Here is a 24,872-nt window from a genome sequence, read left to right as displayed (position 1 = left end):
GCTACCTTAACAATTTGGGGCAGAGATGGGTCAATGCTACAAAATTTGGATCCAGATCTGGATTTCAAATGTCCAAAAGGTTTTGGATCTGGGAGTGTGGTATAGATCATTATAAGGATGGAGACGATTTGTTTGAAATGCAGATACATGTTCAAATTCCAATCCTTCCTCGTTAGCTCTGAAAGTCTGGGGGTAATTCAGTTTTGGGGGGTTCTGGATCAGGCTTATCACTAATATAAAATACACCTGTGCAGGTGTCAGATAAAGAATAAATGTTTGTTTATGGTTCTGATATTGATACTTCTGCATTTGTCTACTCCTCGAGATTTGTGTAATGTGTTGTACATTACTTGCTACCATACCTGCCCCGTGACAATAACGTAGTGAGTGAGTGACATTCTCTATCTATGCTATTGTTTGACTCTGTGGATTTGTGTCTTCTGGCAGGTGTGTCCTCTGTGGCGTCCCTGATGTCCCTGGCTTGGGTGCTAGCCTCCTATCACAAGCTTCTTCGGGACTCTAGGGATGACAAGAAGAGTATGAGCTACAGAGGGGCCCTCATACATCTCTTCTGGCGCCTCTTCACCATCTCATCCAGAGTTATCTCTTTTGCCCTCTTTGCTTCCATCTTCCAGCTCTACTTTGGGATCTTTGTAGTGGTCCACTGGTGTGCCATGGCTTTCTGGATCATCCATGGTGGGACTGACTTCTGCATGTCTAAGTGGGAGGAGATCCTCTTCAACATGGTGGTAGGGATTGTGTACATTTTCTGCTGGTTTAATGTCAAGGAAGGGCGGACTCGATATAGAATGTTTGCATATTACACTGTAGTCTTGACAGAGAATGCTGCCTTGACGCTCCTTTGGTATTTTTACAGAGATCCTACAACTACTGACTCATATGCCGTGCCAGCACTGTGTTGTGTCTTTCTTAGCTTTGCTGCTGGGATAGCTTTGATGCTCTTCTATTATGGTGTGCTGCATCCCACGGGGCCGAGAGCTAAGATTTTTGCCAGCTCCTGTTGCGCCGAGCTGCTCTGGGGCATTCCTTTGCCTCCTGATGTTGAGCCCATGGCACCCGAAACCCCTGGGTACCGGGGGGCCGAGGCTACGCCTACCAGAGCGGTCACGGAGCAACAGGAGGAACTCACAGCTGACACTTGCTTGCCAGTTTTCCAGGTGAGAGCAATGGTGCCATCTATTCCATCTGGGCGAGCCTACTACCCAGAAGGCCCTCTCATTAAGATTGACATCCCAAGAAAGAGATACCCTGCATGGGATGCCCATTTTGTAGACAGGCGGTTAAGAAGAACTATCAACATTCTCCAGTATGTCACCCCCACAGCTGTAGGTATTAGGTATAGAGACGGACCTCTCTTGTATGAGTTGCTACAATATGAGTCTTCACTTTAAAGCTCCTTTAAAAAAAATAAAAGAGGGGATCTTATTTTTGTTTATGGTAAACACAGATCATGAAACAAAACACACACCTTCAGATAAGCTTTCTTTCTGGCTGCTGTATGTATAAAAAAAAAAGATAATCTCTATGTTTTGTAAGTAAAAACAAAAAGAAAAACTTTTCTTTTGTTTTTTACACACAAGAAACAGTATTTCAACTTCCACACCTATGATCCACAGGTGGAGAAGAGGCGTCTCCACATCAGAGTTTTATACCTTACACCAAGTGTAGAACATTATATATGGGATTGGTGCTGATTGAAAAATAAAAACAAACAAACAAACAAACCTACAACTGCCTTATGCCCTTAGGTGCTGAGTTTCATTAAGTACTGTCACCTTTCTCATGCAAAACTCTTGGGTGATTTTATGCCAAGAAAAATAAAAAAAAAAACCTAAATACAAAACTTAAAAAAAAAAGATGATAAAAAAAAAGAAACGAGAAAAGAACAACAACAAAGAGTATTGCTGCTCTTATGGGATATAGGTGAACAAGAAAAATGTCTAACGATGAGAAAGCAAAGTAGAAAAGCCCGAAAAGAGTTTGAATCTCAAATGGCTGAAAGAAGATCAGGGCTGTAACACAATTTGGCAACATGTTGATAACATAGCTTGGTCCCACCTATGCGGGCCAGACCAAACCATGTTATAAATGTAATCCCCTGAGAAAATTGTTTCCCTAGTGTAAGTGGGCCATATGTGATGGTCAGCTGTACTCAGTTTGCACCAAATTCACATAGTAATACCATACCTGATCTCACTCGTCACAGTTTTGTACAGTGTAACTCCATTGATTTCAGTGGACTTACTCCTTATTCACACTGATGTGAGTGAGCCCATAAAAAGGCCTTCCATCTTGATTTTTGGAAAATAACAAATCTGCATTCTTTAAATTATACACCAAAAATATAATACTAAAGTAGATTTACATATATCTAATAAATTATTTCAGTAATAATAAAACTCAGCATAGTAGCAAAAAGAGAGTCAATTTAAAGGCACAATACTTGATCGGTGACTGGCAAAATAATTTGACCTATTATATCATTTTAAGGCTGTGAAAAGGCATACATGTATTATTTGTAATATTGTGTAAGGCCTGTTATGTCTCATTCAGCGTGAGCCTTAAAGTGATTGTAAAGCATTCTTTGTTTTGTTTTTTTGTTTTTTTTAAAGGAAAACAAAAAAGAAAATTAGGATAAAATCTTCACAGTAATAACCTGTAACTGGCGCTTTTCTAAAGATGATTTGGTGCTTTGTATTTTTGTTGATGTTGTTGTTGTGATTTAGCTGAGAATTGTTCAACTCACTTGGTGCATTCGGGGAACCGCTGATAAATGTTTTATGTCACCTTCTGCTGTAAGTACATGGCAAGAAATAACACCACAGGAAATCGAGAGCGTAGCAAGGTCATCACCGTTTAGCTTAAGAGTTCTCACTGCAAGGAGACACTTCCACCTCCATTGATGGCAAAGCTTTAGAAGGATATCTGCTAGAGATCTGAGACGTTTCCAGATAATCTTTTTGGTGCGTGAAGGTTTACATTTCTTTATTTCTGTGTTGAAGTTTCTTTGTTTCGAGTTAAATCACAGGCGGTGTATATGTAATACCATTTTTGGTTTCAAGAGTATTGCTCCTTTAAAAGAATATTCCTGTTCCAGGGCATTTTTTCAATCCCACCATCCCTCTACTTGTGGGGGGGGGAAACAACAACAACAACAAAAGATATTTTTAAGTGAATACTGTAGTATTTTCTCTGTGTGATTGCAATTTTTTATTCCAGAAATACTGTAACTGTCTAGGGTGCAAAATTCCCATGTTGAACTCTTCTGAAGAGAAAATCAACATGGGGAAAAGATTTTTTAATTATGATTATGATTTTTTATTTGATGAATCCTTTTTTTTAATTACAGTAGGTATTTAAAGAAACTAGTACAAATTTTATATAATAGTTTAAAAAAGCTGAATGCTTTCTTCGCCTGAATATACCTGAATGGAAACATTTTTTTCAATCAGTGATGCTTTGCAGTGTTCTGAGTGGATATTTTTTAAATACCATTCAAATATTTCACAGACCCTTCTAAGGAGGGCAGGGCTTATTCACGCCAAACTACAGACACACGGCAAAGTTTATAAAAAGCCAAATTGTCACTGGTACTGTAATTCCCAGTCAGTGAAGCTCCATTTCAATTAAATGTTTCTGGGCTCTGATTACAACCTGTCTGATAGTCACATTTTCATACGAAGGGTGGGCTTCGTATTGTCTGTGCCCCACCCTAATTAACGGTCAGTTATTTTGTCTGGCGAGATTTCATTTACCTTCTTCCTTATTTGTGGACCAGAACCATATCACTTGTCAGTGGCATCACTTCATTTTCATCACATTTCTTCTCTAATCCGTGTGACATCTCTTGCTCAATGAGGTAATTTGTGAAGTGAACTTAACGAATTATATCCGCCTTCAGGTTGCTTGTTGCAAGTTCCGCTATTATAATAAGGGCTGAGCACACTAGAGAGGCACATGGACTGTCCATTATCAGTTCTGGTCCTGCAACATGACCAGCCATTTCATCTTTTTACTAGATACAAATAGTTTTTCTCAAAATACTTACCATAAACATTATTATGAGCGGTTTACTCTAATAGACTGTGATTCTTTACTCTATACATCTTCTTTGTAAAGGAGTTCCTTCTCAAAGCCCTTTAATATGCAGCTCTTCTCTCCGTTTGAGCCAGTTTCACAGGCATAGTTATTAGAGATGGGAAAGATCTTCTCTGTCACCTAGTCCGCTGCCCCAAAGGAGGGTGTAGTGGGGAGAATCGTGAGGAATGCTTCCATCATCTCCATTGCAACTAAGTCTCAAGTTATGGAGCACCCGGTATCTGGCAATATCTCGAGTAATCTGATGGCGTCTCTCCTGTCCCTAGACCTCAGTAAGGTCCCCATGTACTAACTGTGAATTTTCCAAGGAGTACCGTCCTCATTTCTGTTAGATAGATAGATATAGATTAGATCGATCTAGGTTCAGAAAAGAATATGCGCGTCATATGGGCTGGTTTGGAAGGCTGCTTCTCTTCATCATTTCAACCAAAAGGTCTAATCCTCCCACTCCTCTCGGCGCAAGCAGCCCCATTTCAGTCCTGGTGACTCCCCAAGCCAGGAAGGAATGAAGGATGAAGCCCTAATGAGTTATCAAACCAGCTCTTGAAAATGTTCAGTGATGGTGCCCTGCCTGCCTCCCTTGGGAACGTGTTCCAAGTCCAAACGACCGAGACCTTTGAGACTTTGATTCTTTACTCTGTACATTGGCTTTGGCTCCCCAGGGCTGCACAAACCATATTAATTCCTTGTGGAGGTGCTGTTCAGGTCTGGCAGGGGCGGGGGGCAGTTCTCTGCCCATGCTTCATACCTCATTTACCCCCCCTTACTCCTCTGGAACACAAGATCCCTGCATGCCTTCCCCCCATCCCCCAGGGCATGAGACTGGACTCCCCCCTGGCAGGAAGACACGGGAGTTCCTGGCTGGTTGCAGCAGTGGGCAGGGCACTGGGTCTGAGGAACTGCCTCCTCAAACTCCAGTGACTCTAGCAACCAGCTGGGGCTCAAGCACCCAGTGGAAGTCCCCCAGCCTGAAGAATAGGATGGTGCCCCCTACCCAGCTCCAGGCACAGAGGGATAGACCCCTGCTGAAAATTGCCCCCCCTTGAAATGGCGCTCCTGCTTCCTTGGACCCTGGTTCAGCAAGGGCTTCACGTTAAGCAAGCGAATACTCTTATCTGACGCTCCTGAAGTCAGGCACGTGCTTAAGAACCTTGCTGACTGGGGGCCTTAGTTCGGTGGATTGCTCTGGGTTAGGTCTGACATTGTTACTGTAAGTCTCTTCCCCCTGCCGCTCCTTTCCCCAAGCCAGTGGCACAGTACAGAACGGAATCCCTTTGTTAATCCCGAACCTGGTGCCAATCCAAGAGGGTGACCAGATAGCAGGTGTGAAAAATCGGGTCAGGGGGTGGGGGGTAATAGGAGCCTATATAAGAAAAAGCCCCAAATATCGGGACTGTCCCTATAAAATCGGGACATCTGGTCACCCTACAATCCACCAACCTTCACCTTCTGCTCCAAAGTGCTTCTCTTCTCCCAAGTAGCCTTTGCTTTTGGTGTCCACTTCATTGCTGGGTTTGGTTTGTTTTTAATCCCCCTGCATCTCCTTGCTATACCTAGTTAGCACTGTCCCCTCCTGCCCCAGGCCATCCAGAAAAAAGTTTTTTAAAAATATGCTGCAAAGAGCAAAGCTGAATCCATTATAGTTCAGAGATCGGTTCAAGTTTATAAGGCTCCAGACAAGTGCAGTCAGAGCAATGAATTAGTGAGTTTGTATTGATCTGGCACGCTCATGTGGAGTTACACTTGTATATGCTCTGTCTCCTTCTACTGGATCAAATAAGTCAGCTCTGGTCAGGTTTATATCTGTTCCCTCCCCTGGTTCAGTTCCCGGAACATCTTTTAGCTCCGAGCCTGTGTTCTTTAGTGCTGGGGATCATCAGTTCTATTGATGCTGACAGCCACAGTGTGTTTGTCTGTCTATCTCTAGCGTGCCCAGTATCTGCATGCAGCTAACTTGAAGATGCAAATGGTTCAGAACAGTCCACCCCAGCAAACAGGCATTACAAGGCTTCGGCCCAGGACCGGGTCATGCTTTGCCACACACACAAGATTTGGATTCATTCGAAACATACCCAAACCAAATTGCAGCTGTGCAGCTGCATTACATAATTGCCAATAGACAATGTTAGCAAAACCCCTGATTTAAAGGTAAATATTTGTAATAGCTTATTTGATTGGGGCTAATTATCCACGTCGAGTCATTCATTGTTTCTATCGCTGCCAAAAGCGGTGAACAGTTTTGTATTTTAAAAAGTGGCCTAGGTGCAATATCACAAAAATGCCCACCTTCAAGCTTCATCTTCTGTTTGGTAGAGATTATAAACTTTATCCTCACAACGACGAGGAAAATGTTGCCATTGACTTCAATAGGAACAGTCCCCTGCTCTTTGCTCGTGATATATTTAAAGCATGAGATTCACTTCACAATTTATCCATGTTTCCCAGCCTTGCCTGGGGCGGGCAAGAAAACAACCATCACCCACGCTCCTGTAACATGATCAACCACCTTCAGAAAATGTGGTCTAAGGTTCTTCCGGCATGGTTTAATTGAAGCCTAGATATGCTTTGAAAAGGAAAACTTACTACTGTACATCTGTGAAACCTTCTAGTGCCTGCTTGCCGTGCCACTTTTGCAGGGGGCAATTTGGAAGCTGCTGGGGTCAGTGGAAAATTGTGGAGACAAGCTTTTCTGTGACACCTAGTCTTTTGTTTGCTTAGTTTTCTGCTGGACTCTAGTCTTGTCCAATTTGGTCACAACAAAAATGTATCTGCTGAAGGATGAGCATGTAAAAACGAAGGTGGTGGATTTTGGATGTTTTCTGTACTGTTAGAGGGTAGAGGGGATGTGAGCTCACTTGCAACTTTTTCTACTGTTGCAGATTGCATGCTGTTATTTCAACAATTGTCCACGGCCCTGGCGTTTCTTGGGGCGGGTAGTAGCCCGGGGTTATGACTGTTCTGTGGGGGGGTTCCCCTTGAAGCTCAGGTGTATTCTGGTGCAGAGAGTCTCAGCCGGGGTGAATTAGGAGGTTTAGAAGCTATCCCAAATAAACGTGGGCAACCTTTCACTGTGTGCAGAATGCATTTCCAGACCATCAGGTAGCGATCCTTGCACTTTTTCCATGAGCGCATTGAGAATTGTTTTGTTGTTCTGTGTTTGAACTTCGAGATACAACTACGGTAACGCTTTTTCTGTTATACAGTTGATTGGGAAAGGCGGGAGCAATCGCACAGAACAAAATATTGTCTGTGTTCAGCCAACGGTCATGACTTAAAGCTTGAGTGCTAGGGACGTTTGGTGTCATGTTAAATAAAAAGATCTCTAGACAAATGAAATGGCAGATAGCTGCATATGTTCCCACTGGATCTTCATATATGATGAGGTTGACAATTTATGCACAAAAAGCACTAATCTGAGTAAGTGATCTGGCCCTCAAAATACATAACCCAATTGGAAGCTGTAATAAAAACAAATAATTTTGTTGAGATAATATGGAGGTTTGTTTCCTGTTGTATATTCAAAACATTTGCAAGCTGTCAAAAATGATCTGAGAGTATAAACAGTACTTTCCTATCCCTTTGGGACACATGCAGCAAGGTAGCTGTCTTGACAAACCCAGGACGTTATAACATGCTGAGTTATTTGGAGTTATGTATTGACTTGTTTGTTAGATGGTTTTATAAGGCCAGGGTGGAGAGGGAACACGGTCTAAAAATTATAGCAGATGATGGGGTGACAGGACTCTTGGGCGTTATTCCCAGCTCTGCCACAAACTTGCTGTGTGACCTTGGGCAAGTCACTTAACCTTTCTGTGCCTACCGTTTACCCATCTGTAAATGGGTATAATAATACTTACCTACCTCACAGGGGTGTTGTGAGGCTTAAGTAATCATTTGTGAAGCACTTTGACGAAAGGTGCTATGAAGTGCAAAGTATTATTATTACTGGGTTTGTGTTATCAGGAATGGAAGTGCAAAGGTTTTTTACAACTTGCTAAAGGGAAACAGAATTATGCAGTACATATGTGCATCCAGAAAGCTGGCTTAAGTCTTTTCTCTCCCCAGCTACAAGGAGTTGAGGCTATTGCATGTAATCTAAATATGGAACCCTTGCTTTCTTGATCATATGTAATAATACCTTCCGAGCACTGTTTGCAATATTTATTTTTTTTTACAAAACAGGTGATTCATTTTTTTCTCTCTCTTTATGGAAACTTGAAACTAAAAGTCAATGAAATCATTTAGAAACTGAACAGATTACTAATGAATACTTGAATTTTTGGAGGTTGTACTCATCAGCCATGGTTAACATGCACTAGATCGTTCAGCCATCAGCTTCCATCTGAATACAGTGAAATACTTGCTCACGCTGCTTTGGAATAGCCTTGATTTTGTTTGGGAGGCTGGTACGTTGTTACTGAAAATATGCGGGGGGAGGGAGGGAGAAGGTTGTTTTGTTTTTGTTTTTTGTTTTTTTGCCTTTAAGTTTCTTGACTGCCTAGCACAGCACAATAACAATCACCGTTTACTTTGTTAGACAATAGCTTTTTTAGAACTATATTTCCTTACGCAAAGAGTGGAAAGAATAAAGTAGACCCAACAAACACACTGCGTGCTCCAAATGGCTCACGTCCATTTCTTCTCAAGGTACTTACTTTCAAGGAGTAAAACGATGTAATGCCCACCGAGACTAGAGCAGGGTCTTTCTCAGGCAAAGCTCCCACTGAAGTTAATAGGAGTTTTGACTGAGCTTTCAGACTACAGGGTTTGTCCATCAAATCAGATTCACCCCTGCTGCAGCTCCATTGAAGTCAATGGGGCTATACCGGAGGTAAATTGCTTTCAAACCCTGGAAGGAACCCAGTTAATTATTCTGAATATTATTAGTAGTACTGATCAGAAAATAACAATTTGTTTGTTTCTCACCCAGATTTCTCTATTTCTAATGTTCTGACCAGCTCTAAGCATCATTCAAGAAGGCCATTGTTGTGTATGCATGGGAGGAGCAAGGAGAGTTAATCTTTGGTTTATTATAAATTATTCGTGATCCTGCACTCCTTACTCAGGCAAAACTCCCATTGTCTCGCCCCTGAGTTAGGACTGCAAAGTCTGCCCCGCGATGGAAAACAGTGCCGTGCTGTAACGGGCCATGGCTTTGTCGTACTGGGAACTTGGATTGGGTAAAGAGAGCATGCAGCTAGGAATGCCCTTCTCAGTCTGCTCAGTGAATTTGGAGTCAGCCTCCCCTACAGTGGAAGCTCAAAGCTTCCGGGCCCCATGGGTACCCAGACTCTTCCACGTTACTTGCCTCCCAGCCTGACTGTCCCCGATTGGGGGCAGACAGCCATTAACAAACTCAGACGCCTCGTTATTGCCGATGGGCCTCTCACCACTCATGTCCCCGGCCATTTATTTTCGGTGCTGCTGTGCTCAGGCTGGAGAAGGCTGTAACGTAACCCCCTCTGGGCCACGATGCACATCCAAACGCTGGCAGACCAGGCATTTCCTCTCTGGCCTGATACATGTGATCTGTCGTGCCGCTCCCTTTGTGAACATCCGTGCCTTTAAAAGGGGCGGCCTCTGATGGGCTCGAGGGGGCGTGGCATGGCACTGAAGTGGGTGAAGGGTCACGTGTATCTAGTCAAGAAAATAAATTTAAATATCCGTTGCTTGTAAAGCTCATTGTGGGCCTCCTAGCAAAAGAAGCAAATTATCTATAGCACATGGGGTGTCTAGGGCATTATCTAATTGATGAAATTAACAAAGTTTACCTTCTGGCTAAATAATGAGTTAATTTTCCCTGCAAGTGCATTGTTTAACAATAAATTTAGTGGGCCCTGTTCATTATTGGCTGTTTTAAATTTAATTGAGTTTAAGTAACTTTGGCTATTTCAAGGGCAAAGAAAAAAAAGAGAGAACCTCCTGTAAGCACCGACCTTTTATTTATGAATTGAGGTTCACCGAATGAATTTTCAGAATTAAAGGGTCTATTGGGGGTGTGTGTGTGTGTGTGTTTGTGTCTGTGTCTGTGCGCGCGTGCCTGTATATTCGTGCATATAGAAATAGATATACGCACACATGCTGTGTAAGAGCACTCATATATATGTTTTAATATGTATGCATAAATTTTGAATTCTAAAGAGCTTTTGGAGATGATGAAGACGACTGTTTCGGGGTTGAGGCGCCAGCAATCTGGGGGGCTCAAAATAAACATTTCTTGAATTATTTTGTTTCCATCTCCTGGGCAAATGGGGATGAAAGCGCATCCGTGGTCCAAATTCCTCTTTGAAAATATTGCACATCGAATCCTTTTCTTTTCTTAAATGAGCGTGGAAGCCAGATTCAGGGCTGGCGTAAATAGGTTCACCTCCACTGACTTGCGTGCAGCCATTTACACTACCTCTGCATTTGGCTGTAGAACGTCCCTTGGGATTGTGCAAAATTCTGTTCCTGGATGCCAAACTGTGGACAACTCACCGGTTTGGGTGGGTGTCCTTATAAATCTCAAGTTTAGGGCCTGGTTCATCAGATGGATTGCTATGGTGTGCAGACCTCTCAAGCTAACCTGGACCTAGTCTGGACAAAGTCAGGCCTGTTTTGTGGCACTAAAAGTGCCAAATTATAAGGAAGATCTGAGCAATGACAAAATTCTCTTTCAGTTTAAGAAAATCCTGAGACACAACATGTCCTGAGTGGAGTAAAGTGGTTCTGCCTATAACATGATAATACCCTACCAAATGGGTGGGGGAACCAACTATGTCACTGAATGACATTTCTCTAAACAAAACTTGTTACCTCTGAGTACAGTGAGAGTTGTGTCTGCTCTGTACATCTCTTCCAAATGGACCTCGATGCATCCGCCCAAAGAAGAATGCTTTCTTGTTACTTCTTTCTTGTCACGCTGAGGCAAATATGCTGCCAGCACAAAGTGGTTACAGCTCTATTGCCCGAAGTGGTGTTCACGTGTTTACACAAGTGACAAATTTGGCCCTCTGTTGTTGAGATGTAGGCCCCAAATCTATTTTCAATCCCCCATAATCCAAATAATGAAATGAGGGTTAAACTTCTCACACGCATTCAGAACAAATTCTCAGATTTCCCCGCTAATGTCCTTGTGTCACTGACCAATCGGAAGGAGGGTAGCTCAACTTTTCAGTGCTAGCTGTGTTCAGTGTCAAAACCTGTCACCACGCCCCTCGTCCCCAAAAGCAACAAGGGAACTATCTGAACCCTTGCCACTTCTTCCTTTCCCTCCCCTCCGTGTTGGAAGCAAATGTTGTTCTTTACAAACGAGTGGGGCCCCAGAATGAAGTAAGACGATGGAAGGCGCAGCTGATGATACACATCATCCATTCGCATTAGGAATTGATTTGATTTAATTTTTGCTCCCAGGGAGGAATTACCATCTTTCCAGGGTCAGATTCTGCTTTTTGTTACACTGGTGTGAATTTGGAGGATCTCCATTTGATTTCAAAAGATCTACTTTGAATGTAGACTGCTGTAATGGAGATCAGACCCCAGACATTCCCAAATTTCTGCCCTCCCCCCCCCACACACACAAAAAATTACTATTGCATTACTTCACCCATTTTTTAAAATAATCTGATTTTAAGAAACACTGAAGACTGACCAGGAGTTGGGCAATTTACCGTGGATAAATATTAGGGGCCTGCTTCTCATTTACACTAAAGCCCCTTTGCCACTGCTCTGGAGCCTTAAAAGGGGCGTAAATGGGTTTAAACCCATTTTAAAGCCCCTTTACATTACCTGAGTGCAGAAAGCAGCTGTGGTGTAAAAAAGAATCCGGGCTGAGGTGTCAGCTTTTTTCATTCCTGATAACCGCCTATCAGCGATTGTGACCTATCTCGCGTGGAGGCGTGAATCTGAAAGTCGGGCATAACGGAAACTGTAGCAACAACCGAGCGGGAGCCACCATTTGACTTTTACTTTTAGAAGATCTGTGTGACACATACTCAGAACAGGACTCGCAGGGCGTGTCTAAACGGCGGGGTAAAGCGCTCTACTGGGGTGTGAGTTCTAAAGGGCACTGACGTCTTGTGCGTTCATTGGTTCACGTAGGCCCTGCGGGTGCACACCAAAGGTCCTTGGGAGCTTTAACGTGGTGCACACCGTTATGTTAACGTGCACTAAGGAACTTTCTGTGCACACCAGCAGGGTCTACACAGACCTCGTCACGTTCAACGTACTATTGAGTTTTGTAGATTAAGCCCTCCTAGCGCGCTTTTCCCTATTGTGTAGACAACTCCTGGAGTCACATGGTTGATTTGTCCCTTAGGATCTTCTTGATGTAGGTGAAGTCTCAGCGTAGAAATTTACACTAAAAGCCAAATTTTTCCCTTAAATACAAACACATAACTCCCAAAGCGGATTGAAATTTTGTGTCTCCAAAAAATCTCCCATCACAACATGTGGTTTCAACAGCATTTTTCAGTTTGCCAGTTAGGAGACTAAAAATGAAACATGTCTGTCTCTTTTTCAGCAACATTTCTAAACAAAGTGACTGTTTTTCATTTTTGAGTCAAATCCTTGCAAAGCAGCCTTTTCGTTCTGAAATGCCGACTTATTTCATTTCCATCCACTGCGTCGACATTTTCTGCTTCAATGTTTCTGATTCAAAGTTTTGTGCCATATTTTGGCGCAAAAATGTTTTGGATATTTTGGAAAACAACAAGGAGTCCGGTAGCACCTTATAGACTAACAGATTTATTTGGGCATAAACTTTTGTGGGTAAAAAAACACTTCTTCAGATGCATCTGAAGAAGTGGTTTTTTACCCACAAAAGCTTATGCCCAAATAAATCTGTTAGTCTTTAAGGTGTCACCGGACACCTTATTGTTTTTGTGGCTACAGACTAACACGGCTACCCCATGATACTTGGATATTTTGGATTTTTCTTAGGCCTTTGGATTTTTCCACTGAGACTGGAAAGTAATTTCACAATGTCCAAAATGTGCGTGAAAGGAAGATTTCCTATCTATTTCTAGTAGTGGCCATTGGAGGCAGTGGGGTAAAGCCGGATCATTCCACTGAAGCTGATGGAATCACGCTGCTGTAAAACCAGTGTGAGATCAGAATCAGGTCAGACTGCGGGGATCCCCACATACACTTGAAGAATTGTAGAAATAAATCTTCATCCATTGATCCTTCACTAACGCTTCAACCCCATGTCAAGTGCCACAGAGAGTACTGATCTCTCAATCTAGGCTGAGCAAAGGGGAAATAGCGACCTAGTAGGTGGCTCTTTTAATTTTACTAATATCAATGGTATCCCTGTTTATGCATTTGAAAGCAGTTTCATGCATAAAGCAGAATACATGGTGCCAGAAGATCTAGATTTATTCCCATCTCTACCACAGGCTTGGGACAAGTCACTGAGATCTCTGCCCATTTCCCCATGTGAAAAATAGAGTTAGTGAGACTTGCCTACCTCACAAGGGTGTCATAACAATTGATTGATAGATTGATTAGTTAATTAATGTTTGGAAAGTTGTTTAAGATCCTCGGCAGTATAAACTCACAGGATCTTTTAAAATGAATTCGAACCCCAAGAACAGTACTGATGAGTCCTGAATTTTTATATCACTACAAAACTGGCACATCTCTAGAGAATAGCACAATTTAATATTTATATTTTTAAAATGTCATTTTTATTCAGAAAATTCAGAACCAAGAAAGTATTCCCCCGCTTTAGCCCTCAGATGGATCTAGTTCAAAGAGCACAAATACGGTCTACCTGCCATTTAATAGTGCTTATGGTGTCAGAGCAGTTGACTGGGAATCAGGACTCCTGAGTCCTTTTTCCTGCTTTTGCCGCATAGTTACTATAATCATTACCTATTATTTGTGTGGTGGGAACACTTGAGGGCCTCAGTCAGATCTAGGATCCCATTGTGCTAGGCACTGTACAAACACAAGGAAAATATGGTCTATGCCCCCACAGAGCTTACAGTGCAGTTTTAATCATTGTTTGATCTTGGACAAGTCACTTATCCTCTATTTGCCTGAGCTGTAAAATGGGTACACAAGGATGATGTGACCCTCACAAGGAGGAGGATTATTTAATCCATGTTAGTAAAGTGCTTTGAGACTTTCAAATGAAGGAGACAGTAGAATTGCCCAGTGTTGTTCTAGAATAGCACTAACAAGTCAGAGTAGTATGCTGCATCCCATTACCTTTGGTAGACTGGGATAGGACTGGGTTGGTCTGATTTCAGGTGAGCTTGGAATTAGAGTAGGAGCATTGTTGCCCGCATACGGGGTCACACCAGGTTTGAATGTGGTGCATTTCCCCACCATCAGCGGTGCACTCACTTCCATTTGTAAAGCAGTGGGATAGTGCGAAAGGAGAGCAAGGTGGGTGGAGAACTCTACTGAGTTAGGAGAACATCTTTTTACCATGGAATCAGAGAAGTTAGGGATGGAGAAGACCTATCAGGTCATCAAGTGCATCCCCAGGATTGTTCAGGATTGTTCCCCACACTCTATTCTCCAAAGCTTAGTCCCTGCTGGTGTTGAATGTTCCAGAGAATGGGGTTCCATCAGAACCAGCCCTCTCTGTCAAGAAGCTTTCCCTGACAATCGGTCTAAATTTTCTATAAAATTGGTATATTTTTGCTAATAGTACGACATCCAGTCATGTTAGCGTCTTGAATCTTGCCTTAGCATTCTTGGCACTTGGTGATTGATGATTATGCATCATAGTCCATTCTGATGCCAATTCATGCCCAAAATGAGGACCCAATTTCCATAGCTAATGTTGCCCTTCAAATGCTATCCTTATGCATTACAATTTACTGACAAAGATGCCCATCAAGAGAAAACATGCCTCCTTCAGGAATCCCAAACAGGGGCAAATACTAATCAGCAGACGCCTCCAATGCAGAACTTGCTACCCATGTTCTGACGAGCACAAAATGATCAAAGTGGCAGATCCCAGGAGGGAATAAGAAAAGGATATTTCAAGCCCTGCCTTTGGCACCCTGCGCTGGCATTTCAACCCCATTTTCTAATTTTGCAAGCAAGTTTCACACCTAGATCTTGTGATTGATGATGATTCCCGACAACTCCCTTTTGTTTGAGCTGACAAAGAGAACATGCTGTGTGGGCCTGATTCTACTCTCGCTTACAACAGCACAAATTCACTGACTTCAGTGGATTTACTCTTGATCTGGTGTGATTTAGCTGAGGGCAGAACTAGGCCCACTCGTCTTTCATCTGAACCAGACTGCTAAGGTTTCAGTCGGTCAGAAAGGGCGGGCTAAGTTACATCAATACAAATGCAAAACTGGTGCTATTACCTGGCAAACAGTGCCTGTGAATCTTTTGTTTTATTTTTAAATCACCAAGCGATTACCTTCCTCATAGGAGGTCCCTTAGTTATAGAGGTCATGTTTGGAGTGACCTATTCAACTACTTGTTTCACAGGAGGGTTCTGAGTATGTTCTCTGGCTCATTCGATTGGCTTTTCCTCTTATTTAAAGTTATTTTGGGTCAGGTGTGTGTATGCATGTGTGTGCGTGTGTGACTTTATTAGCAAAAGAAATACAGATAGAAAGTTTGCGGCTCTAGAGGTTTTGACTGAGTAAGGAGTGCATAAGGACCACAGGATTTGGCCCAGGGAAAATAAGGTGCAGATTCCTGATCTGAGTGTAAATCCTAAGTGACTTCGCTGAAGCAGCCAAGGTCACAGTCTGAGCAAGACACTTTCTTTGCAGCTTTCTTGTGCGCTGGAGGGTTGGAAGTTTCAGCTACGATTCGGCACAGTGATGGGGGGGCCTCGTCAGGTTTGCTGAGCACCTTCAATGTCCATTTACTCTGGTGTGATTGAGAGTGCTCAGCACCTATTAGCAGGCAATCAGCAAGATCAAGCCCCTAAGATCAAAGATATACTTCTCCTTACGCCATTGCTTTTGTTAAAAAAAACATGGGCCTTTGTCTTGGAAGGATGTAGAAATCCAAAGTGCTAGACAAGCGTTCTCAGATTCTTTTAATGTTCTCCTTAAAGGCCCAAATCTGTTCTCAATTGCACCAAGGTACCACTAAATCTGAATTAATTCCACCAAAGTCATTGGAGTTACTTTGAGACTTGCACCAACTTTATTGAGATCAGGATTTGGCCTGGCCCAAAGTGTCCTCATTAACTCTGAAAGGTGTTTGTTCACCATGGCGAGGTTAGGGCAGTGAAGACAGACCATTAACTTCTCAAAACCTTGTGGTGCCTTTTCTTGTGGTGCTTACCGTTCACAGAACTCCAGTCAAGGCAACCACTCACAGGAAACTACAATGCCAGTACTTTTCCTCTGTGTTACGTGCCAGTGCAGTAACAGAGTTTAATGTATACATATATAAATATAGATAGATAGATATATCATATAGTTATAATTATATATATAATTGAGGTTCTGATGAAGCTGTACGGGGAATCGGCCATTCCTCTGCAGAAATAAATACCACTCCAGTGAGATAACAGCTGTCTGACAAGGCTCAACATTCTGTAGAGTGTTAAAATACACAGAAGGGTTTGCTTTCCTTTGAGTGAACTGTGCGTTGGTTTTCTATCCCCTCTCACCCCCAAACATGCTCTGTGAAAGTTGCTGTTTCACCCAAAAACAATTTCTTCAAATTGTCATCAGCCTTTACAGAGGGACCCCCTGATCAAAGGAGGCCTCCAATTCTCCAAAGGCCATCAGGAAAGATGAGTTTAAAGGACCCAACCCTGCTCCTGATGTTGTAAAAGGTCGTTTTCCTGTTGACAGCAAAAGGAGTTTGGTCGGGCACAGGAAGTGTGTAATTATCATGCTCATGTGACTGGTGCAGGAACTGCGGCTGTGATGAACATAGGGGATGCTATGTCACCTTGAGCGCCTCCTCTTTGGGCACCTACTCCGTCACTAGAATGCCACATATGTCATTCCATGAGGTTTTGCACATTGACAGAAGTGCAGACAGTTTCAGCTGATGACCAGTTGAATGACAATTCTGAGACAGCAACTTGATCTACTTTTCTATTTAAACGTCCTCTTTTCTGTTCTGCTTGGGGCAAGTCCAGTCCTGCAGCCCTCACATGAGAGTAAACGCAACTCACTTTTACTCACATGGGTATTTCTGCCTGACGTCAGTGGGAGTTTTGTCAGAATGAGGACTGCAGGGTTGGGTAGCGTCACCTTGTTTTTCCCTCTCTGTTGATACCTTAAAGTTTTGTCGAAACCATGGTACTGTTTCAAATGAAAGGATGTTGAGTGATGCTATTTTCTATTAAAGGGAACAACACCAATAATACTGTAAAAGGTGCTAGAATCAAACCTCATTTTATATACTTTGGTTCTTAGAAAAAAAATAATACACAGAATTCTTCCTGTGCAGCCTTACTGTAGATTGTTATAACCAACTGTTTATCCAAAAAACAAAAATTTTAAAAAAAGTGAAAAGAAAAAGACAAAAATGCAGAGACGCTGTATAAAGTGTAACAAAAAAGACTTTCCTATACAAATGTAAATGATCAGACATATATTAAAATGCACTTGTGGCAGACAGCAAGCATGAAAAGCTTTTGAAGTATGTTGTTTTTAAATACGTAACTGTCCTTTAATTTGGCTAGGTGGGAGGGTGAAAGACCAATCTATTTGCATTTCGGCTTAATTCCATTGCTAATTTTAGGGAATGAAGGGGACACGGAGGTTAAACTAATTAGCAACAAGTGATCCTGGAAATATTTTTGTCAAAAGATTTTTTTATTTATGATGATGATTACTGTTCTTACCCTTTTAATTTCTCAAACGCTTTTGAAAGCCTTGTTGTCTGCCATGGGTGTTTAGCATATAACTCTTACCTCAAGAATGCTTAAAAAAAAGTCAATTGTTTTTTCCCATCTCTGGAAAAATTAAGAAAAACAAAATCAAAAACAACAAACAAACACACAAGGCAGTGACCGAATGAAAGAAAGAGGGAAAAAAAAGAAAAAAAGACGTTGAATTACAGGTTTGGTGATCAAGCCAAACCATTCCTGGTGCTTACCCCCTTTTTATGTTGCTAAAGATCAAAATTACATGAGATGGGTTTAGACAAGTTTATGGTTTTAGGATGTAGCAAAAAATGTATTTAAAAAGAATACAAATGTGCATGGAAAAAAACTATGATGGAACATTTAAAGAATGGCTGTTTTAATGTCAGGTGTTTAATGTTAGCATGTGTGTGTGTGTGCTGTAAATACCTTTTCATGTGTGACATGTACAGTTGACTGAGGAAAAAAAACATATGGAACCGAACTAAAAAAAAAAAAAAATCAGATGCTATTTTATCAGATGATGCACTTTTTCACCTTGATGAGAAGCCACTGTTCACAACTATGCAATCTTCCAGTTTCTCTCTCTATTCTCTCTCCAACCTCAAATTTCCAAACTATTTTCCATATCCCAAACCGTTTTTTCTTTTGTACAAAGAAACACAAAAAGTTTCAAACTCTGGTTCAAGGTGAGAGTGCTACAGTGACGTTTCTCAAATTATAAGAGCTAACAAACAGTCAAACAAAAGGGTTTTGTTTTGTTTTGTTTTTTTAAAAAAGGAGACTCAGACATGATCTTCTTTATGTTCTGTAAGTGAATTGATGTTTTCTACGTGTGCCAGGTTTCTGTTGGCTGTTTGGGGGGTTCTTTTATTCATTTTCTCTCCATTTGGTTTCAGAATTTAACAAAAAAAAGCTGGTTTTGTATTGTAGGTATTGGGGAGGTGAAGACGAAGGTGAAATTTGGCTTAACTTCAAATGTTTTAATACGTGTGTGTGTGTGTTATATGTATATAGTTTTCTACATAGAAAATTTGACACACTTTATAACGCACTTTACGACTTGTATAAAGTTGTCTAAATGGAAAATGTAGTGGATATTATCTAACTTTCAGATAGAGAGTTTTGATTACGAGGAGCTCAGATAATTGAGGCTCAAGTGTGTGTATACGTTACATGGGATGTACTATATAATATATATAATACATCTGTGTATACACAGAGGGAGAGTATCTAATCACAAATGCACATATAAAGTATAATTTTCCTGTTCTTTAAGTTTATCAAGCCACATTAAATAGCCTGGTTCTATAGGGTAAACTTATTACTCTACTGTACGCATAAGGTCAAATCTGAGCCATATATACTCATGCACATTGCATTGTCCCTCTTGAGTGGGAGAAGTGAGTGCATGTATCTAGGGAAATTTGGCCTTTAAAGCTTTTTTTTCAGAACGTGGGAGGACACCAGTGAAAGTGAGGGGATCATTTTTGAGGAAGCAGCATTGTCTGGTGGTTGGTGTAGGAAATTAGGAATCAGGAGATCTGGCTGCCATTCTCTGCTCTGCCACAGACTTGCCGTGTGACCTTGAGCAAGTCACTTCACCTCTCTGTGCCTGTCAAATGGAAATAACACCCACCCAGCCTTTAAGCACTTTGCACTCACATAAGGCCTTCGGTCTGTAAATACCGCGTGACTCCAATTGACTTCAGTGGGAAGTGGTTCTGGCCATTTTATTGCTCTAGGGTGAAATCTGGGTTGCACTGAAATCAATGGCAAAACTCGCATTGATTTCAATGCATCCAGGATTTCACCCATGAAATGCCATTGAAAATCCTTCCCTACTTCATGATGGTTTAGCTGGGTGCTGGGTATTAATGGAGCTTTTCAAAAGTCCTGATAGAGAATTGAATTGAATATCACCTATTGTCAAGGAGGCAGGTGAATGCAAAGCAAGAAGTGTGAGTCAGTGTAGTTTCATTCAATCTAGATATTAGTCCCCCTGAGAAGTGTCTGTGTCCACAAGTAATCTCACTGATTTCCACTCAACAGGAGCGAGTGGCAGAATCTGGCCGTGATTTTTCGATGTTGCTTTTTCGTGGGCGTGGAAACAGGGGAGGAAGGGAGGAGTGTCTTGCCTATGGGATCTTTGGAAAAAGTCTGTGACAATACAAGACATATCACTGTCTATGGAAGCACTGGTGTCCTGCTTAGATGGGAATATGGTTTTATGATCTTGACTGAAGCTAATGGGATCTGCATGCACTTGATACCTCTGAAAATGAAACCATTTATAGTCCAGTGACTAAATGTAGGCAACCAAGTTTGAAAATTTTGGCCCAAGTCTTCAAATGTTATGTCTTTATACAACTTTAAAATTGCTCTTTAGCAGTCAGCTGGTCAGGCTCAAACTCTGAGTGCTCTGGAAAACATTTTGTTCCAGTTTAGTAAATGAAAGTTCTAAGTTTGACTCAATTTCCTACATTGCATTGTATATTGCGCTGGCAGATGCACAGCTGCATAGAAGCTTGCAAAGTATCAGAGTGTGTAAGGTACTTTAAAGTTATATCACTGAAGTATTAATACTTATTTCTACATCTATCACTTTGTTATCTAGATGCCATAAGTCTCAGATCAACCACTTACTTATAATGCTACTAATCCTTTATGGGTTAAATTTTGGCATTTGATTTGTACATGTAAATTTGGGGGGTCAGATCATTCCTAGCTCTTGCAGGGGGAATCCTTAGTTTTTATTTGCTATTTGGGTTTTGGGGGTACAGGAATGGTTAATCCTATGCACAAATCAAAGCCATTATTATTTTTTCCATTGACTCTAATCCTATAAGCACATCACCTAATGTCTCTCCTTTAAACTGCACTGCTGAGGGGTGCCCATCTGAAAAGGAGGCCAAGAGGAGGCTGTGCTCCAGTTAGCAATTTGTACTTAAGCTTTAAGGAAAATTGGGGACACTGAATCGCTAGATTCGGTGAATGAAGAAAGCTGGAGGTCAAGTCTGACCCAAGCCCTTAACCTTATAATTTAAGATTTTTTAATTTAGTTGATCCTAGTTTCTTAAATGGTGGAAGTTGCAAAGCTCCCTTATCTCTGCACTTCACCAGCAAAGTCTCCTTGAGAGAAATAAATACCCGGGACAATCATGGCATGAAAGCCTTTCGCACCAGATATTCAAACACTCAAGTGTTCGAAACACACACAGTGCAACACAAATACATCACACGCACACAGCGCAACGCCAATATGCCACCCGTTCACTGTTCTCCCAACAACTTACATGGCTGCTGTCAAAATGGCTGTTACCACATTTTTCAAAAGCTGTCCTGTTAAAATGTGTTTGGAAAGCAGTGGAACTGGTTAACCCTAAGGACAAGCATGCAGTCGCTCTCAGGTTTTCCGCCCTGAGGCGCTGTCTCATATTTGTCTCGGGAACCCTGCCTGCTATTGCTGAGCCTATGTGACCCCTGCCTTTCCAGTCCAGTTGCCTCCCCTCTTTAAAATGAGACCTCCCTCGCTGCCTATTCCACCCAGCCATCTGAAGTGGTCCCCTCCAGAACAAGTGAACTGCATGTTCCTCATCCCCCTGCTGTCGTCCATTGTCTGCGCAGAACTCCTGGCTCCCCCGCCCCGCCCCAGCTCAATGTCAGCTGCCAAAGTGAGACATCTCCACGTATGAGCTGACAGAAGGCAGGCTGTGAGGAGAGGGGTCCCTGGCAGGGGAAGACACACAGCTAGGGTTTGCTGTAGTCAAGAATCCCAGTCCAGTAGCCACAGACTCCCTGTCCTCCTTACCACAGAACCTCTTTGTGGGCTAAGGGAAACCCTGTAAAGGTGTAATAACCCAGCTGACATCCCTCTCAGAAATGGCCATTTTCCTTAGGGGTTGCTTGGGTAGAGGGAAAGGAGGCAAAACGATTTGATAACAAGGCCATGAGTGGTACACTGGCTTAGCGCATGTGACCATGAACAGCATGCCATGTGCCTCATCAACTTAGGAAGCTACTGCTTTAGCTCAAGTGGTAGGGGCTTCTGCTCTGGGGCTGAAGACCCCAAATTTTATCTCCGATGACAGCAATGCCAGATTTTGAAGGTGTTTAGGCACCAAATGGTATAGATAGGTGCCTAGTGGGATTTTCATAAGTGTCTAGGTGCTTAACTCCCATTGATTTCCACAGGAGTTAGGTGCCAAGGTCCTTCTGAAAATCCCTCTAGACACCTTTCTGCTCTTTAGGCACCTAAATACTTTTAAAGGCCGGCCTTGAGAGTCTGAATGTTAGCAGCTCTGGCTTGGTTAATTAATTACTCAGACATTCCCAGTCTCTTCCTATCACCCTCCTTTTGTTGTTTTCTATACTTTGCTCTGAGTAGATTCTACAATAACCTTTACATGGCAGTTATTGTGGGGCAAGGGGAGGAGAAATGTGCTCAGACAGTTAGTCCAATATCAAACGAAGCTCCAGGTTAACTCCCATTAATGATGCTCACTTTCCAAGTTACCAGCTTTTGCTTCTACCTTCCATGTACGGAGTGCGAGAGATGCGCGGATTTGGTACAGGAAGCGCGGGCCATGGAACTTCAGATTCCGAACACCAGAGTTCCAACCTGACCAGTCAACCAGACACCTCATGTGGAACCAGAAGTAGAAAGTGTTTCCGTCATTAAGATGGTTAAAAGCAGCATGTTTCTTCAGCATCGTAAAGTTTGAAAGCTGTAGTCAGTCAAGGTTTGGCTGTAAACTTTTGAAAGCACCATAGTGTTTCGTTCAGAGTTACGAACATTTCAGAGTTATGAACAACCTCCATTCCTGAGGTATTCGTAACTCTGAGGTACTGCAATAGAACCTGTTCTGGGCAATTAAAGACCCTGATTTTCTTTAACTGGGCCTATGCACTGTCAGAAATTATGCCAGGGCTCAATTACAGTAGTTAAGAAAGAGTTCCGGTGCCACACATAAGGGGAGGTCATACTACTTTGAGTATCACCTCTTAAGAAGGGACCTTCCATATCCTTTATTTCCCTGTAAAGCACCATTCACACCTATAATAGTGGATACATAATAATAGTTATAATTAATTTTAAAAGCCCTCAGCAGTTCCAAGTGCCTCAGTACCAACCACGATGAGAATTCAGAATCTATGGAACAATCGTCCAGGGCCTCAGTACCTCTCTTGGTGGGCATTCAATCTGAGAGCCTGTCAACAGTGGCCAAGCAAACTATGGACCTGATCCTGCAAGACTCAGTTCTAATTGTACCATGATCCATGGAACTGGAGTGAGAGGGCCCATGTTCCTTGGAGGGGCTGTTATTGAGGGGACACCAGGGAAACGGGACACCCGTGAATTATGTTGGAATCAGCTCCGCCATGTGGATGGAACTGTCCATGGAGTTTAATAAAGTTCTGCTTGTTAAACTTAACCTGCATTTAGCATCACCCCTTGTGACTGAAAAACTAATTACCCCCGACTCAGATGCAGGTCTCTTATCACCTTTCTAAGAAAATATTTGTAAAGGTGGCTATTGTTTGAAAGGTGCTACCATGGGATTGCATCCTGCAAGGTGCTGAGTACTTTCATCTCCCACTGAAGTCAAAATTTGTTGGCCAGTGTCAACTGCTCTGGTTGCTGGATTCCAAGGCTACGCTTGTGTTTGTAATCACATAGCGGTCAAGAGCACTTTTTAGTGAAGATCTCCCAGGTTGCACTGCTTTCCATGGGATTATTATGCAAGAAGGGAAATGGTTCATTTTTCTCAGGCATCCTTGTTTTCAACATCATCAGAACAGCCCTGCTTTACTGATTTCCTCTCTCCCCCATTTTTGACATTACACTGCTACTAACCCTAGAACACAGGCTATTTCTTTAATTGTGTCACTGTTGGGAAATCATGGGGAACTGACAGCAAAATGTTCCTCTGAATACGGCTGGTTGGCTGGAAATGCCTTTGAATTCACTTCTTTTCTTTTCTTTATGATGGTGTCTCTAGACAGGCTCTAACCCTAGCATTGATTTTATCAGGACTCACTGAACAGGCGGTGAATCCAAGCTTGCTGCTGTATTGAATATACACATATTAATGACAATTGTGTTAAGCCAAATTTAGAAACTGGAGTCTTCTACATCCCTATGTTTTGTATCTACCTCACTATGATTTCTTTGATTTCCTGTGCTTTAGTGTGGTGTAAAATGTCAGAGGTGATATGTAGATAAAATATATATATATACAAATATATATTTTTTGCTTTGCAATAAAGCTCAAAGCTATAACACTGAATATTCATAAACTGTCATAATCTTTATTGTGCTATCCTTTCTTAGTTGTAAAATCCTGTCTGGATCCTATTTTCCTATACACTAGAGTCAATATTGTTGTGTTCATTATTCAGTGGGTTATTACTTTTTTTATTTAAGTATAATTTAAGACATGTCAAACCGACACCAGAATGCTCAAATTATTCTTGGTTTTTCAAAGGTGCTTTCTTTGTATCTGGAATGAAGCAGTGAAATTGAAAGGAAATGATTTTGCAATCCTGATCTTCCAATTAAATGGTTTGATCTTAACATAGTAGATGGGGGGAGGGGAGCGGGAAGATGGGGCTAGTTAGGAGCAAGGGAGGGAAATAATTGTTAGATGCATTTGTTCATATATTTTTACCTTCTGTTTTCTTCCCTTTTAACTAATTTCCCCAATTGAAGTATCATTGAATTTAAGATCATGTTCAGTGTTCACATATACTGTAGCATCCCATGCAGCAACATCCATTCAAATTTTCGATTCTGTAAAGCTAAAGGTCTTGAGATTTCTCCCTTCATGTTTATTGTGCCATATTGTAAATTACATTTTGCCCTTCAGAGTCTGTCACAGAAGGGAAGAGTTCATCCTCTCCCTGAAAATTGTACGTGGCTTTCTTTTGCGTTGTTTTACAAATGCATTTC

The 24,872-nt window shown here is 41.9% G+C and overlaps 1 protein-coding gene across 1 annotated transcript in view; it reads left to right on the top strand.

Annotated features, from left to right (window-relative positions):
* Positions 1-12,807, top strand: part of XKR6 (XK related 6) — a 300,323-nt gene extending 287,516 nt beyond the window's left edge. Inside the window, exon 3 of the mRNA XM_074947423.1 lies at positions 448-12,807. Coding sequence (XP_074803524.1) covers positions 448-1,412 — 965 coding nt within the window. The 3' untranslated portion in view covers positions 1,413-12,807. The remainder of the gene's footprint in view (positions 1-447) is intronic.
* The last annotated feature ends 12,065 nt before the right edge of the window (positions 12,808-24,872 follow it).

This window comes from Natator depressus, chromosome 3 (assembly GCF_965152275.1).
Source record: "Natator depressus isolate rNatDep1 chromosome 3, rNatDep2.hap1, whole genome shotgun sequence".
In the NCBI taxonomy this organism is placed as follows: domain Eukaryota; kingdom Metazoa; phylum Chordata; order Testudines; family Cheloniidae; genus Natator; species Natator depressus.
The sequence above is the reverse complement of the archived record's forward strand: the minus strand, read 5'-3'. Positions and strand labels throughout refer to the sequence as shown.